At 44.5% G+C, this 17,945-nt stretch overlaps 1 protein-coding gene across 6 annotated transcripts in view; it reads left to right on the forward strand.

Moving 5' to 3' along the window:
- Positions 1–17,945, forward strand: part of pcsk5b (proprotein convertase subtilisin/kexin type 5b) — a 171,987-nt gene that overhangs the window by 138,521 nt on the left and 15,521 nt on the right. For 3 of the 6 annotated variants that reach the window (XM_030375638.1, XM_030375636.1, XM_030375639.1), the window contains 7 exons: positions 11,614–11,750; positions 12,787–13,083; positions 15,547–15,604; positions 15,861–16,006; positions 16,684–16,896; positions 17,124–17,207; positions 17,629–17,824. In XM_030375638.1, coding sequence (XP_030231498.1) covers positions 11,614–11,750; positions 12,787–13,083; positions 15,547–15,604; positions 15,861–16,006; positions 16,684–16,896; positions 17,124–17,207; positions 17,629–17,824 — 1,131 coding nt within the window. The remainder of the gene's footprint in view (positions 1–11,613; positions 11,751–12,786; positions 13,084–15,546; positions 15,605–15,860; positions 16,007–16,683; positions 16,897–17,123; positions 17,208–17,628; positions 17,825–17,945) is intronic. The other 3 variants (XR_003979217.1, XR_003979218.1, XM_030375637.1) reach the window with 3 other exon arrangements.

The following is a 17,945-nucleotide window of genomic DNA, read 5'->3' on the forward strand; positions in this document are numbered from 1 at the left end:
AGTACTCGAAGATGGTGTTCTGAGAGTTGCAAGACATCTTAGTAGATCAGCTATGCCTGAAGAGTTTAAACATCCTGCCACATTGGGGAAGATCTTCAAATTTCTGACATTGTTCAGCACATACACCAAGAGCAGGGACATGGTGGTCGTAACCACATGCTATCTAGCCTGTGTCAAGGTTATCGGATCCCTGGTGCTAGTGTGGCTAGATGGAAAATCCTGTCCTATTTTATTGCCTTTTGGCGACTGCATGCAGCTCCATGGCACCAGCAGATGGCGGATTTACCTCAGGACATTGTTTCTACAGATGAACCTCCATTCACTCGTGTTGGAGTTGAATTTGTGGACCCTTCAAAGTTAAGCGAGGAAGGAGTACAGTGAAAAAGCATGGAGTTCTATTCACATGCTTATCGGTCAAAGCCATCCACATCAAAGTAGCATCATCGTTGGATACAGATGCCTTTATAAATGCTCTTGGACACTTCATTTAGACGTTGTTACAACCCCTCCTTTGGTGTTCAGGGGGAAGAGGGGGGGCAACAATTAATATTAAACCGGGTGTTTAAAGAACGGAAGAGAGTAGCAGGATTTAAACCATTATACCATTTATTGACCATAAATGAGTCCTATGTTCAGACGGAAACAAACAATAACACTATCCCTCCACTGAGGGAGCAATGCCACGACGAAGAGCACCACGTAGCTCTGACTCGCGACCGACAGCGACCCCAACTCTGTTTGCCTATCTGGCCCACTGGCCCCGTCTGCTTTCATCCCTGCAGCCTTATAGCAATCCACCTGATTGCTGAGGGGCTGCAGGTGTGTCTGACCAGTCCGATGGGGAGGGTGGTACCTGGAACAGCACACAAGACAGCAGAGGAAAAACACACACGTAACACCCCCTCCGATAAGTGCAAACCAAGTTTGCTACATTAAGCACGATCCCCGATAAAGCACACTACACAGAATCAGGATCATCAGAATTATCTCCTCCCTTTTAACGTTTTTCTTCTTCTTTCTTACCCACCGGACAGGGCATCAGCCACCACATTGTCGGTCCCCTTCTTGTGCCTAATCTCAAGGTTGTAACCTTGCGCCAATAGGGCCCAACGCATCAGTCGCTGGTTGTGGTTGTACATCTGCGTCAGGAAGACAAGAGGGTTATGGTCTGTGTATACAACCACGGGAGACGGACTGGCACCAACATATACTTCAAAGTGTTAAAGCGCGAGTAGCATAGCCAGGGTCTCCTTTTGAATCGTGGAGGAGTTTAGCTGATGACGTTTGAACTTGACCGAGAAGTAGCACACTGGATGACACACGTCACCCTCCCCATCCTGTATTAGCACAGGACCAGCTCCTGAAGCACTCGCTTCAACCTCCAGCTTAAAAGGACGGAAGAAATTAGGCGCCGCCAGGACAGGTGCACTGCAGAGAAGAGACTTGGCTGCCTCAAAGGCATATTGACACTCAGTACTCCATACGGAATCCTAGTGCTACACAGACTGGTTAGAGGATTAACTACCACCGAGAAGTTTTTGCAAAAACACCGGTAATAACCAGCCATACCCAAAAAACGTTGTAGTTCACGCCTTGACGTGGGAACCGGATAGGACAGCACGGCCAAGATTTTAGCGTCTACGGGCCGGACCTGCCCGTGGCCGACCTGCTTCCCCAAATATGTAACCATGGCTTTACCAAACTCGCATTTGGCTAGGTTAAGGGTCAAGGATGCTCGCACAAGCCGCTCAAACACTGCCGTCAAGCTAGCAACATGACTGGCCCAATCGCTTGAGTACACGACGACATCATCAAGGTAAACACTACAGTTCCTGACATTCCCTAGCACCAGGTTCATCAGCTGCTGAAATGTGGCAGGTGCATTCCTCACCCCAAATGGCATAACGGTATACTGCAGGAAGTGGTCTGGGGTAACAAATGCTGAGATCTCAGAGGCTCTGGGTGTTAATGGAACCTGCCAGTACCCTTTCAGCAGATCGAGCTTTGTAATAAATGTGGCCGGCCCAATACTATCGATACAGTCCTCCATGCGAGGCAAAGGAAATGAGTCTGACACCGTAACTGCATTAACCTTACGATAGTCGGTACAAAACCGTGAGGTGCCATCAGATTTAGGAACCAGCAAACAAGGGGAACTCCAAGGACTACAGCTAGGTACAGCTAAACCATTTTCCAACAGATAATCAGCTTCCTTTTTCATCAGCTCTCTTTTGGCTACTGGACAACGGTATGCATGCTGTTTAATGGGAGATGCAGTACCCACATCAATGTCATGTCTTAATACGTTGGTGCTAGATGGTACGTCACCAAACAGGGACAGATGGGAGCGCAAAAAAGAAACTATCTCCTGTCGCTGATCTACAGGAAGATGGTTCAGATGGGTGTCTATTTTCAACAAGAACTCTGTGTTAGACAGCCTACCACTCTGCTGATCACTGCCCAGTACCGCCAAACCATCGTCAGACCAGGATTCCACACAAACCAGGGAAGTAGATGCCTCGCCGGGGGCAGTAGTCTCCAGAGTTTTTTCCTGCTCCCCCCGGACAGCTTCTCTGGAATGATAGGATTTGAGCATGTTAATGTGGCACAATCGCACCTTACGCCTGCGCTCAGGTGTATGGATGACGTAGTTTGTGTAAGACACTTTGCTCTTTATATCATACGGGCCTGAAAAACGGGCAGTAAGAGCAGAGCCAGGCGTCGGTAGCGGTACCAAAACTCTCTCACCCGGTTCAAACTCACGCTCAACCGCTTTCCGGTCAAACCGTTCCTTCATACTCTCCTGAGAGGAGGAGAGTGCCACTTTAGCCAGCGCAGAAGCATGACGTAAACGCTCCGTACACCGTGATACAAGATCTTGAACAGTAGTCTGTTGAGAAATATTACACAAGAACTGTTCCTTTAATACCTTCTGTCGGCCCCGCACATCATGCCCGAACACAAGTTCAGCCGGGCTGAACCCCAGGGACTCCTGTTTGACTCCACGTATGGCGAACAGTGTAAACGGGACACCCTCATCCCAGTCCCTCCCTGTATCCTGACAGTACTTACGCAGCACAGACTTAAGAGTCTGATGCCAACGCTCAAGCGCCCCCCGCGACTGTGGATGATACGCACTAGAGACTGAATGAGAGATGCCTAGAGACTGCAATGTTTGCCTAAAAGACCTCGACAGGAAATTAGGTCCTTGATCAGTCTGCACAACTTTCGGTAACCCAAACGTGGTAAAGAACTTGATTAATGCCGCTGTGGAGGCAGGCGCAGTGATTTTTCGCAGTGGGATGGCCTCAGGAAAACGGGTGGCAACGCACATTACTGTTAACAAAAACTGGTTACCAGACTTTGTCCTCGTCAATGGGCCAACACAATCGACCAACAGCAGGAATAGGGGTCAAAGGGGCGGGCGGAACAACCTGATTTGGCTTCCCAACCACCTGGCAGGTACTACATGTTTTGCAGAAGCGTACCACTTCTGTCTTCATTCCTGGCCAGAAGAAGTGTTTTAGGATACGATCATAGGTTTTAGTGTCACCAAGGTGACCAGCCCAGGGATGTTCATGAGCTACCTCTAGTACATGCTGCCGGTATGCAACAGGAACCACTATCTGACACACTGGTCCCCCGCCACCAACTGAATTGGTTTTACCTAGTGGCGAAATCCACCTCCACATCAACACCCCGTTATCTACAGAAAACGACTGACTCTCAGTACACTTACTGACATCCTCCACAGCTGCAAAACACTTCCTTAAAGATGGGTCACCTGATTGGGAGCTGATGAGGGCTTCACGTGTCAGTGGCAGCAAATGATCAGCAACGGGGCCTGCCCCACTTCCATACTTTCCTAGGTTTGCAGTACCACTTTCCGTTTCCCCCGTAGGTGGCAACCTGTCCTCAGATAAGGCAGAAGCAAAAACAGAGTCAGACAGATCCACGTCCTGAGCTTGTTTTCTGGCTTGAGCCCTAGTTAACACGCTAACTGAAAACAGATCATCATGTCTAGATTCCGCAATAGGGATGTCGACAACCTCGGTTGATGGATATACATAAAGTATATTCATATATAGTATATCCCCAGCTATGTCGTTACCCATGATAAAGTCAACACCATCGATGGGGAACGAGGGACGCACAGCTACCGGGAAGAAACCAGTTTTAAGGTTCGACTGGACGTGAATGCGGTGAAGGGGTGCAGGTACAAAACCCATCCCAATACCTCTTACGATTGTGCTCGCGTCACAGGCAGACTCTGCGCTTAAGGGCAGCACGGCGGAAAGGATGAAGTACATCGAAAGTACTGGAAGAAACAGACGACCGTGCACCAGACAAAGCTGAGCTAGACCGTAGTTCCAGCTCGCGCATCTTGACAGCGGTCTCTGCCTCCAACCGTTTCAACTCCAGCTCCCTCCGGAGCTGAAATTCACGCTCCCGTTCCTCCTTCTCCAGCTGGAGACGAGCTAAACGCAGCTTTTACCGGGCGTCCATTCTGGAGCCGGGAGTCGTTTCGACAGACCAACAATTTAGCGTGTAATCCACTCACTCCGGGGCAGACGAAATAACTGTTAACGCTGGATGCTGCACACACAAACAAACCCAACCTTACAATAAACAATCATCCCCCAGACCCTACCTAATGAGAACTAACCTGTCTATCTTCTGGAGCGTGCCGGGCTCGAGGCGACTTGAAAAGCAAAACTTCAGCGACCAGAGTCCTGAAACGCCTACCTCCGTCGGGGAACTCGATCGCCGCCCAGGATTTACTCCGAAAATAATAAAGGAAAAACAAAAACAAAGTGTCCGATGGAGGAGCCGCTGTGCGACCCAGCTGGACACTTCTGTCTAACTGAGGGAGTTGTTAGCAACCTGTGGAGGCGGGAGTCGGGACCGTGCACACCCGGACGCCAATACCCACCGTGAACCACCGGAAGTGACTTTTCATTTTGAAAACAAACTAGTCAAAACAACTACAAACATCTCTACTAATTTCTTTAAACAATATAAAATCCCGGACGAGCCCCCATTTTGTTACGACCCCTCCTGTGGTGTCCAGGGGGAAGAGGGGAGGCAACAATTAATATTAAACCGGGTGTTTAAAGAACGGAAGAGAGTAGCAGGATTTAAACCATTGTACCATTTATTGACCATATGATATGATATGATATGATATGAACTTTATTCGTCAGCTGGTGCTGAAATTTGTCTTGCGACCCAGCAGCCGTTGCATGTTTAAACAGAAAACATGAATTACACACATTGACATGACACATTGAAACACAACAAATTTACATACATGGGTACAGATAGTCGAGAGCACATTGTCCACCACTTCGCCTATCTCCGGTTTAGCATCAAAGTCGATTGATGGACAAAATACTTTTTTAGTCTAACCTTCTTGAATAGTGGTACCTCGTATCTCCTTCCTGAGGGCAATAACCTGTATTCACTATACAAAACATGATTAGTGTTTGAGGTGATGTTTTTTGCCAACCTCAGCATGCTGTTGTCATATGTGGAAGCATACAGCTCCTGAAGTGGTTGTCCAACAATCTTTGAACAAATGTTTAGTTGTTGTAACATTTGTGACTTTAGGGCTACAGACAGACATCCATACCAGGTGGTACTGCAGTACTGAAGAACACTCATAATGACAGAAGTGAAAAACAAAAGAAGAATCCTTCTACTGGCACCAAAAGATCTTAAACGGCGAAGGAAATAGATTCTTTGCTTTGTTTTCTTACACACTGATTCAATCTGATCTTTCCATGAAAGAAGATGGTCTATTACTACTCCTAGGTATGTGTATGAACATACCTGATCGATCTGTTCACTATGAATAGTAATAGGAGATTTGCATATCTCCAGTGGTGCGCCAAAAACAATCTCTTCTGTCTTTTTTGTGTTTATGATGAGAGCGTTGTTATCACTCCATTCAACCACCTTATTTACTCTCTGCTGGCGCAGTCCAGGGTCACTGAAACTATTTAAAAGAGAAATTAAAACTGTGTCGTCAGAGTACTTTAGAATGTACTGATCTGGTCCTTTGCTCCTACCCTCAGACAGACATTCTTCAGTAAGACAACTGTCAGTATAAAGAGTGAAGAGTACAGCTGAGCTTACACAACCCTGTGGAGCGCCAACATTTGTAGTTAATGCTGAGGAAAGGGTTCTGTTCACCTTTACTCTCTGTACTCTGTTGGTTAAGAAACATCCATACCAGTGAATCAAATATGGATTCAGTTCTAACTGGACCATCTTTGACACCAATATATCAGACTGTATCGTGTTGAAGGCTGAAGAAAAGTCCAAGAACAACACCCTTGCATAGTTGTCTTTAGACTGATCTAGATGTTTTGTAATCAGGTGGACCAGTGTGGCGACCGCATCCTCTGTACCGCAGCCCTTTTTATAAGCAAACTGACAGGGGTCAAGTTTCTCTTTGGTTAAACTAACAAGATATTGTAGCAGTATTCTTTCAAGTGATTTCATGATCACTGAAGTGAGGGCTATGGGTCTATAATCCTTATGCTCTTTTGGACATCTGATTTTTGGTAGTGGTTTTATGTAGGAGGTTTTCCAAGACAGAGGGATTGTGTGTGTGTCTACAGAGGTTTGGAATATAGGTTGCCACACTGGAGCCAGCTCAGATGCAAAGTTCCTGAGGAGGAAAGCACTGCACTCATCTGGCCCATTAGCTTTCCCTGTATTGGTACACCGAAACACCCTTCTCACATCCTCTTCAGTGATGGTAATTCTGTCTGAGGGGGCAGGTATTACAGCCTTAAGTATCTCAGTGCACTTTGAGGAATTATCTAATGATTCAAATCTAGCAAAGAATGTGTTTAGGTCATTGCTTAAGGCACCTTCATTTTCTGTCAAAATAGGTTTGGATGGGGATGACATTCCTGTCATAGATTTCATTGTGTCCCATGTCTTTTTGTGATTATTAGAATTGAATGCGTCTTCCAAACGCTGTCTATGTGCCGATTTTGCTTGTCTAATTCTGTTTTTTAGCTTTTTCTCTGCCAATTTTAGTGCTCCAAAGTCTTTATTTATGAAGGCTGTTTTCCTCTCATGTATTATTTCTTGTATATCTTTGGTCACATAGGATTTATTATTAGAATAGATTTTTATCTCCTTTGTGGGAACAACAAGCTCTACACAAAAATTAATATAATCATTTGTGACTGTGGTAATTTCATCCAATGAACCGTAACTAAAAGTGTCCCAATCTGTCAAGTCAAGGCATGCTTTTAGTTGTTCCTTGCTTTCATTTGTCCATGTCCTAACTACTTTCTTCGCAGGCTTTCCTCTTTTTAGTTTTGATTTATAGACTCGAGTAATGCACACAACATTATGATCAGGTCGATATAGGAGGCCCAACCCTGGCTACATATGCATTTTTAATGTTTACATAGCACTTGTCCAATATATTATTTTTTCTGGTGGTATACTGGACGTATTGTTCAAATCCCGGCAGCACAGTGTCTAGAAAACACTGGTTCAGATCTCCGAGGACAACTGCTGGTGCTTCTGGGTACTGCAGTTGCAGTTCATGTACACAGTCAGCGATGGTCCTTGCTGCCTGTGCAGCTCTTCCCGGCCCTTTCGGGGGGACATAAACAGCAAACAGTAAGATGCACCCAAACTCCCGGGGCGAGTAGAATGGTCTTAAAGTCATGCCCAGGATCTCTACATTGGGATCGTCACATATCCTCGTTTTTATTGAGTAGGCACGACACCAGAGATCATTGATGTACACACATACACCACCGTAGCCACTCCCCCCTCCCCTGTCCATTCGCACCAGAGTGAATCCAGGGACTTCATAGAGTGAGTCTGGCTTTGATGGCTTTGACCAGCTTTCCGTGAAAACAAACAGTGATGCCTCACGGAAATCATGACTGTACCTTGCGTATGTCCTTACCGTGGCGATTTTGTTGTGAAGGGATCTCACATTGGTGAGAACGATAGAGGGTAGTGGTGGACGGGTGAATCTCCTCCGTAGTCGAACTCGAGTGCCCCCCCTTCTCCCCCGTTTCCGCTTCCTTCTCTTTCGGATCAGCTCCTCGGGGATGTTATCCAACACTGGTGGGTAGATGTGGCCCGCGTTGGTTGTGTTAGGCTCTGGTCGCAGCGACAGCAGTGCATCCCGGCTGTATACACGCGTGAACCCGGGCGCTTCCTCACGCCGGCTGTTTGTGTTGCTGTTGAGTTGAGCCTGAGGTTCAACTGACCCACATCGTCCACGGGAGCTGATAGTCCACAGCAGGATAAGCAGAACGGTTTTCAAGGCTCTCATCCTACACATTGCCGTGCATGTAAGGACTTGACATAAACATTAACATTAAACCGAGACAAAACACGAAACATTAAGGCATACACGGCTGACTGGGTCGCAGTGCAGCCGCCGAGCAGCACACCGCTTCACCATAAATGAGTCCTATGTTCAGACGGAAACAAACAATAACACTATCCCTCCCCTGAGGGAGCAATGCCACGACGAAGAGCACCACGTAGCTCTGACTCGCGACCGACAGCGACCCCAACTCTGTTCGCCTATCTGACCCACTGGCCCCGTCTGCTTTTATCCCTGCAGCTTTATAGCAATCCACCTGATTGCTGAGGGGCTGCAGGTGTGTCTGACCAGTCCGATGGGGAGGGTGGTACCTGGAACAGAACACAAGACAGCAGAGGAAGAACACACACGTAACAGGCGTGAAGAAATATTGGAATTGCAGATAACAGAACCAGCTTTGTCAGAGCAGAGCGTGAATTGAGGAAGGCAATGGAATGCTGAAATCTTGCTCAAATCAACAACACCCTCCTTCAGAAAGGAATTAAGTGGATTTTCAATCCCCCTACTGGATCACAATATTGAGGAGTACGGGAAAGGTTGATAAAGTCTGAGGATCTGAGGTCCTGAATTACAGCCTGAAGCTTGTTGCAGAACTTTGATGAAGAGGGTCTTCACACAGTTCTTCGTTAAGTGGAAGCTATTATCAACAGCCGTCCCGTTACCAAATCATTCACTCATCCTAATGACTTGGTTGCACTTACCCCTAAAAACCATGCCATCTTTGCCACCAGGACAGTTTCAGAAGGAGGGTATACAGGTGCAGCTCGATAAATTAGAAAAGTGTAGAAAACTTATTATATATATATTATATTTATTATTTATTTTAATAATTCAACTAATAAAGTGAATCTGATATATTACATAGATTGATTACACCCAAAGTGAAATATTTCAATATTATTTGTATTCATTTTCATAATTATGGCTTTCAGCTCATGAAAACCAAAAATTCCATGTCTCAGAAAATTGTAATATTGTGAAAAGTTCAATGTTGTAGACTCAAGGTGTCACACTCTTATAAGCTCAAAAATACCTGAAAAGGGTTCCTGAGCCTTCAAATGGTCTTTCAGTCTGGTTCAGTAGGCTTCACAATCATGGGTATGACTATTGACCTTAAAGTTGTGCAGAACCTCATTGACACCCTCCACAAGGAGGCTAAAGCGTAAAAATGACCGGTGCAACAGCGCGTCAATGACACATGTCATTGACGTGCTTTCAGCTTTAAGCAACCGCTTTTCATGGGCGGCGACGCTTGGCAATAGGACAGTGGGGCGAAGGGCCTACGGGCCGATGAGCGCTGCCGCGCGCCAAGCCACCGCCGGTGTGGGGGTTGTACATAGAAAATAATAGGGGCGACTGAGTCTGGAGTCAGTGTTTTGACATGCGCTCGCCGGCGGTGTATGTAAGGCTTAAGCCTCAAAAGGTCATCGCTAAAGAAGCTGTCTGATCACAGAGAGCTGTATCCAAGCATATTCATAGGAAGTTGAGTGGAAGGAGAATAGAGTACGATAGAAAAGGTGCACATGCAACAGGGATAACCGCTGCCCCGAGATAATTGTCTTACAGGGGGGGGCCATTAAAAAATGTGCTTGAGCTTCTCAAGGAATGGACTGAGGCTGGTGTCAGTGCATGAAGAGCAATCACGCACAGACGTATCCAGGACATGGGCTAGTACAACTGTTGCATTCCTCGTATCAAGCCACTCCTGAACCAGAGACAACGTCTGAAGTGTGTAACCTCGGCTAAGAGAACTGGTCTGTTGCTCATTTCATTTGGAAATCAAGCTCCCAGAGTCTGAAGGATGAATGGAGAGGCACAGTATCCATGTTGCTTGAGGTCCAGTTTGAAGTCAGTCAATGATGACTTGGTTAGCCATCTCATCTTCTGGTGTTGGTCCACTGTGCTTTATCAAGTCCAAGTCAACGCAGCCGTCTACCAGGACGTTTACGAGCACCTCATGCTTCCTTCTGCTGAAATGCTTTCAGGAGATGCTGATTTAATTTTCCAGCAGGACATGGCACCTGCCGGAAAAAAAACAATACCTGCTTAAATGACCATAGGATTATTGTGATTGATTGGCCAGAAAATTTGCCTGACCTGAATCCCATAGAAAGAGTAATGTCAAGAGAAAGATGTAAGACGCGAATCCCCAGCAATGTAGACGAACTGAAGGACGCTATCTAAGCAAACCTGGCCTTCCATAACACCTCAGCAGGGCAACAGGCTGATTGACTCTGTGCCACTCCGTATTCATGCAGTCATTCATGCAAAATGAGCCCCAACCAAGTACTGAGTGCATATACAAGAACATACTTTTCATAAGGCCGACATTTCCGTATTAAAGTTTTTTTTACTGGTCTTATATAATATTCAAATTTTCTGGTATACTGAATTTTCTTTTTTCCTTAGCTGTAAGCCATAATTATCATGATTAATACGAGAATGTGGGAGCCACATGTGTTAGTCTCCTGTATTTTATATGTTCTATGGTCTTGTGTTGCTCACTGCGCTCTCACTTAGGGGGTAGGCGTGTTCTCCGGGACTTAGGCGGCAAGAGTGGTGGTCATATGTGATTGCATTCATGTTCACTTTTTTGGAATTAAGAGAGAGTGGGCTTTGGAGTGAATACTTTCTGTTGACCAAACTTAAGTGCGACAATTTAACATTCCAGAAGAGAAAGAATAAATAAATAAAACGCATAACAAGAAGTGGAGCTGATTTATTTTATCTCTGCGCCTCAAAGTGTCTTCTCCCACATTTAGTCCATCGTGGCTCATTTGGACTGGCTAGCCACTACACACTCCATGCAACATACCCCTTACCCATCATACATGTTCTATTCATCCACAGATGTGGGTCCATAAAACATATTTATTAAATGGAACGAATTTGAAAACAAATTGCCTGCCCTAAAAGGTCTTATGTGAATTACATAAACTGTGTTTTGGCTCTTTGAATAAAAACCTCATGGTATTTCTTTTTCTTGCCTCGGATATTATACTGGTGTCGCTGATTGGACAGCATGACACCAATAAGAGGAGGGCCCCGGTTCTGTAGCATCAACCTTGATTTAAACAACCCGCCATATGATAATAGTTTATGAGCTATAACGCTACTTTTATTTTGTAGTTTTACGTTTATAATTTTCCATCTTATAGTGGGTTAATATAGACCTTGTAGAAGGGCGTTTTGGGATGAGGCCTTTGAGTTTGATCATAAAATTGACTTCCCTGCAGGTTTTTCGACGATGGCCGCTGTGAATGTTTTTGCAGGAGGGGACACTATGCCATGGATAGGCAGTGCGATCTCTGCCACCACACCTGCCATGAATGTAATGAAGACAGTCTTTTCAACTGCACCAGTTGTGAAAAAGGTGGAGTAATTGAACACCACATTTAATGAACATAATGTGGCAATTGTTTTATTGTGCCAAAGGAGAAATTAGTAGTTAGTATTGTATGGTAAATCGTATTGTACTGTATTGGTATTTATTGTATTTAACTGATCTCATTCAGTCTTAACGTGACCTGGACAGATGTAGTTTGGAATGGAAACTCTTGAAGTTAGCCTCCAACTAAATAAGATAAAGATAAAGAAGTGGTGTGAAGGATTTCCTGCCTGGAATATTCCTTCCCACAATATTCCTTCCCCTGCTTTATTGATATGACGAAAAATGAATCTGGATGAAGTCTCATTCTTGGGAATCACCAACACACACACACACACTCAATTAAGCAGGAGGTTTGGTTGGTCAAAATGTGGCTCTGTGAGTTTATCTCAAGCTCAATGAGACATAACAATAACACTGGAAAGAGCTTCTCAATCTCCGAGTTATATACTAGTCTGGACACACACACACACACACACACAACAATGCTCTGACACTAACATACCGTCGCTACTTGTTGAAATGTTGCTCTGTGCTTTTTATCAGACTGCCAATAATGCAGCCACAATCCTCACTCAGAATTCTAACTATGAAATTGCCATTGACAATGTTTTGTCAATGGCAGCTCCCATCGTTATTTTTCCAAACAAACATTGTCAATGGCTTGCCAAATGTCACATTTCGGATCCTTTTTTTATGCGCGTACACCGTGAGAGAGGGCGAGTTGAACATGATTTCGACATAGGCAATATTAACAAATAACCTTTTACCATCCAAATCCTTGAATGCTCCGTTATACTTACTAGGAAATTGAAACTGCTGTTTTTGCACAGAACAAATGGCCAGGTTGTGACCAAACCATGGCACCGCATTGGGCTTTCATCACTGCACTGTTTGCAAGTCTCTAAGGGGCGTCGTTCAACAAACAGCCAACACAGTGCAATAACTGTATTGTACCCTGTGGCCTATTTAGATTTTGAGCTGTATCAGGGCCTTTAAGGTCACAGTGTGTGTGTTGTAGATAAGTTTGGCATGCAGCGCTACCTCCTACGGGGAGAGTGCCGCGCCTCGTGTCCCGAGGGGACCTTCCACGCGTCAGGGGGCCGCTGTGAGCCGTGCGCTGCGGACTGCGCTGTGTGCGCGGCCCTGGAGTTCTGCCTCCGCTGCAGGCCAGGACTCAGCAGCCGAGACGGCCGCTGCCTCCCACTGCTGTGTGCAGACGGGGAGAGGACATGGTGGCATCCTCTAGGTGAGGTAGCAGATCCAAAGACTGATGACTGCCAACCCTGCGAGGAGGGTTGTAAGAAATGCCAACATAGTAAGTCTGACACACACCACACAAACACTCACACAAATGTAAAGATACACACACACACACACACACACACACACACACACACACACACACACACACACACACACTTTCTAGCTAACTGCCTCTTTGACTACTGAATACCTGTTTATATCTATACCCCCAACTTGGATACAAACCGCTTACTGGACTGTCGCTGTGACAACACTTCACAGCAGAAATGAATAAATAAGACCAACTATGAATAATTATGACCAATATGAATAAATATTCTATCTCCTCTCGTCTTGCATCACTAAACTTGACACCAACAAGCACTCTATCTAAGGAAAGGGAATGAGAATGAGATACAGAGAAATATTGGAATCCAGCTTCAATACAAGATGGCCACCTAAGGAACTGGCAAATTAGGTAATCATAGGAACCATAGAGTTCCAAGGGTGTAGACTCATCCTAGAGCACCTATTAGCAAGGCGTGCATGTAGTGGGTGATATGCATCAGTCACATGTTTTTCACTGCCTCAGCGTTCACTTTGTGGTGAACAAATTGCACACCCATGAGCGCGCACACACAAACACACTATAGTGTGTGTCAACAGAAGAATCTTTACATTTAATTACCATACATTTACAATAACTTTTAGGGCGTTCTTCATTATTGCGTGGTAAAATCATAATAAAAACAGAGATGGTCTTTGTTGATCTGTGTTCCACTACTGGCACACTGTCCAACGGCATTCAGCCTATCCATTTTTTGATACAAAAGTTACCATCCAGCCCATCCATCTAAAAGAAATAGAAAAATATATGTATGCATGCATGTATGTATGTATGTATGTGTATCGTCTTCATCTTGCCATCTCTCTTCCGATGTCAGGACAGCAGAGTCGCTCACCAACTTCGCAAGAGACTCAAGACTCACTTGTTCAGAGCTCGACTAGACTTTACATAGCCTCCCCCCTTACCCCGCTTTGGATAAAAGTGTCTGCTAAATGCTCTAAATGTAAATGTACATGGCCATTTTGAATGCACAGGTCACATTTATTCACTATTCACTCTTCTTTCATTAGGACTCTGCCCTAGGACACAGATCTCCTTACCCTCCTACTAATGCTTTTGCATAGTATCGCTTTCTCTCTTTCTCTCTAGCTTCCACAGAAAAAAAAAAATAAGTGCATGCAATGCTGTAGTAACTGTGTAGATGTAGCTATGGTTGCCGAGGGGGTCCTATGTTCCCCAGGTCCTATGTTCCCAAAGGGTTAGGGTCAGGTTTAGGCTTATGGTTAGGGTGAGGGTTAACCCTAAACCTAACCATAACCAATCGGAGGAGAGCCATTCTAACCAATCACAGGCGAATCAGAGGTGAAAAAGGCGGTACTTGCCCCTACCATCCTACGAAAAAAAGATTTGCTCACAGGGTCCTATGTTCCACAGTTGCATACAACATAGGACCCGGGGAACATAGGTACGCTCCCGTTGCCTTGCTAGCCGCATTAGCAGCGTTGGAAATGTAAGCTGTATAAGGGGTGTTAGCATAGTTCACTGTGTTAGCATCTTAGCTGTGTTAGCTGTTTAAGCAATGTTATCTGTGTATTTGATGCGAGTGGTGCTAGCTGTGTCAGCAATGTCAGCAGTATAAGCAGTTTTATCTGTGTGAGCTGTGTTAGCGGTGTTTGCTGTTTTAGCTGTGTTTGCCGTGTTGGCCGTTTTAGCTCTGTTAGCAGTGTTAGCTGTGCAAGTTGTGTTAGCATAGTAAGCTGTGTTTGCTGTATAAGCAGTGTTTCCTTTGTGAGTCATGAGTGGTGTTAGCCATGTTAGAAGTGTGAGCTGTGTAAGCAGTGTTAGCGTATATAGCTGAGTTAGCATGGATAGTTAGATGTGTTAGCTGTACAAGGTGTTAGCTATTCTATCTCTCTATTGTCTCTCTCTTTATATAAATGTATATGTCTCTCTCTCTCTCTTTAAATCGACTTTGATTGACAGGATTTATTAATTACTTTACATTTATGCTCTCTAGGCACACAAACAAACAGTTTATTTATTTATTGTTGTCTGTATAATTTCTATGTGGTCTAATAACAGAAAACATGAACAGTAAATAACAAATTTTTTGATGAACTCACAATGCAGTTCACTGCACACACACACACTCAACACTCCGATGAAGAAAGTCACCAAAAATTCATCTTTTAATTTCCTCATGGGTAAGCAGTCATTTGTACTTGGGGTGATGTCATGTCCGCTCACTAAATTGAATGTGTAACTACATCGCCATCTTCTGGTATATCTTAATACACAGACACAAACACATACCCCCTCTCTCTATCACTCACTCAAACACACACTGTCACACACACACACACACCGCAAAAGAGGGACAATTTAACATTTACGAATACGGTTAGAATATATTCTATTATATGCAGCATCCATGATCCATGTAACAAATGAAACGTCTAATTTTTACAGCAAACAAAGATGGGAAACCAGCAACACTTTGTATGAGCTGTGAAGACGAGTACTACAAGTAAGTGGAACACTGAAACTCTGACACATAATTCTACATATGTGTTGGTTTGAACCAAATTATCTTTTTTGCTCATAGATATTTCTTAAATCTTGAAGATGCTACACAGGGATTCTGATCCGATTGCTTTGAATGGGTGTTTGTGTTCTATGGAACTGTTATTTGATGTGTTTCCACACCAGTTTGAAAATATTTGATTTCTCTCATCCTTACTGGCACTATTCATCTGCTAATGGTCTCTCTCGCTCTCTGTCAGGTGGGGGTCTGACTGCTACCGGTTCTGTCCAGAGCGATCCTTCAGTGTGGAGGACTCAATGGTGTGTTATCCTTGTGAGGATCAGCACTGCATCAACTGTGACCAGAGCCAGTGCTACTGGTGTGAAGAAGGCTTCTCCATCCTGGGTATATGGTTCATTAGTGAAGCATCGCCACTGCTGTCTGTTCACAAAAGCCCACTTAAGACTGAATACCCTGATAACAGTTGTCAGAATACTGGTATAATACCTGCTACAGTGGGCACACATTGAAAGTGGTCATTAAAGCTAGGGTAGGCAATAAAAAAAAAAAAAAAGCCATATTAAGCTTGATTTTGGAAGAAATAAAGAAAATACTCAACCCTCCTTTTAGGCCTCCCTCAAAACCTTACCCCAAAACACATGACTCACTCGGTAGCTTTGGAACAGTTGTGCCTTGTGGAAGACACTGTCATGCACAATGAGTCAATGACCGAGTGTGCTCAGGCAGCCTAGACAGACAGGTAGTTAAGTAGACCGACAGGTAGTCCATCCAATTATTTAATTCGGGCTGAGTTAAATTTGGAGAGGCTTATTAAAGGCATTCGACAGCAACAGATACCGGATTTAGATAAGTTAGTGCATTTAATTTAATGATGCAGAAGGAATTTAAAGAGAATTTCTGCAAATATGAGAAAAAATCTTCATAAAGATATATCCTACCTTTTAGCTAAAGCTAAAAATGTATATACCTATTACTTAACATAATTAAGCGTTCACTTTGTTTGAAAACGTATGTATTATATATTTATGCATGTGCTACTGCATGCTTTTCCTGTGGCCTAGACGGTGATTGCGTGGACTATTGTAAGAATGGCTTCTTCATGGATGCCACAGAACATGAGTGTGAGCCATGCCATGTGTCCTGCCGCGCCTGTGGAGGACCGCAGTACAACGACTGTGACCAGTGTGAGGACGGCCTCACCCTGACCGCCGGCACCTGTCTGGAGCAGCAGACATGGGCGCTATGTCCCGAGAAGCAGTATAAAAATGGTATAGGTAACTTGTGGTAACAATGTTGTATATATTGTTTGTATTTGTGTCACAACAATCTAGTGCGATTGTGAACTGCTGTACTTTGGATTTGGTTGTTTTTTCTTGCTGGGCTGTGGTTTGTTCTTCGGGTTTGTGTATGGTTCGTGCTTCCTGTTTGGTTGTTTGTACTTCCTGTTTGTTTGTGGTTTGTTCTTCCTGTGTGGTTCTTATTTCCGTTTGTGTGCAAGCAGACCAGGGTGTTTGTGAGGGGTGCCATCCCTCCTGTAAGACGTGCACTGGACTAGAGAAGAGAGACTGCCACACCTGTCCACCAGGTAAGGAACTAAAATTAAAAAGAAAAATCCCAAAAATATCAATCAATAAAATCAAAGTGTTAAGTCATTTTGACTTAACACTTTGAACTGCAATTGTGCAAGTGGTTTAGGATCCTATTATGCCACGATCTGATCGAGAGCGTAGAACTCAAGAATCAAACAACCAGTCGTTACTTACTTCAAAAATTCCAGATTATATATAGAAGTGAGTGAAAGTCTGTAGCCTCCTCTGCTATGCCTCATTGGAAGTGAAACATATATTCATAAAGAGGTGAATTGAGGCTGTGGCACTTATATTAATAACACTTAAAAACAGTGTTCTACATACAGAATACGACTTCTCTCTGCAATGGAAAAAAACATCAAGTAGCACACCTTTCATGCTTTCCCTTTCATACCAATCGATCTTCTGGGGGCTCAGGTCGTTTTCTGACTGGCCAGCAGTCCTGCGTCTTCCAGTGTCCATCATCTTGGTTCGCTAACCAGACGTCCGGCCGCTGCCAGAGCTGCCTGCCTGGGTGTGAGATGTGTCTGGACTCCCTGAGCTGTGTCCAATGCCACAATGGATCCGCCGGGCTCTACCTGCAGGACGGGCAATGTGTGAACAACTGTGACAGGTGTGTGGTCCAGCATGACAAACTAATGAAGTAATAAAAAAATAAAAAACGAAAATATAAAAACTAACCATAGAGATACACATAAAGGAGATGGGGATTAATAAAAAAAAATTCTCCTGCC

This window comes from Gadus morhua, chromosome 13, assembly GCF_902167405.1.
Source record: "Gadus morhua chromosome 13, gadMor3.0, whole genome shotgun sequence".
Taxonomy (NCBI): Eukaryota; Metazoa; Chordata; class Actinopteri; order Gadiformes; family Gadidae; genus Gadus; species Gadus morhua.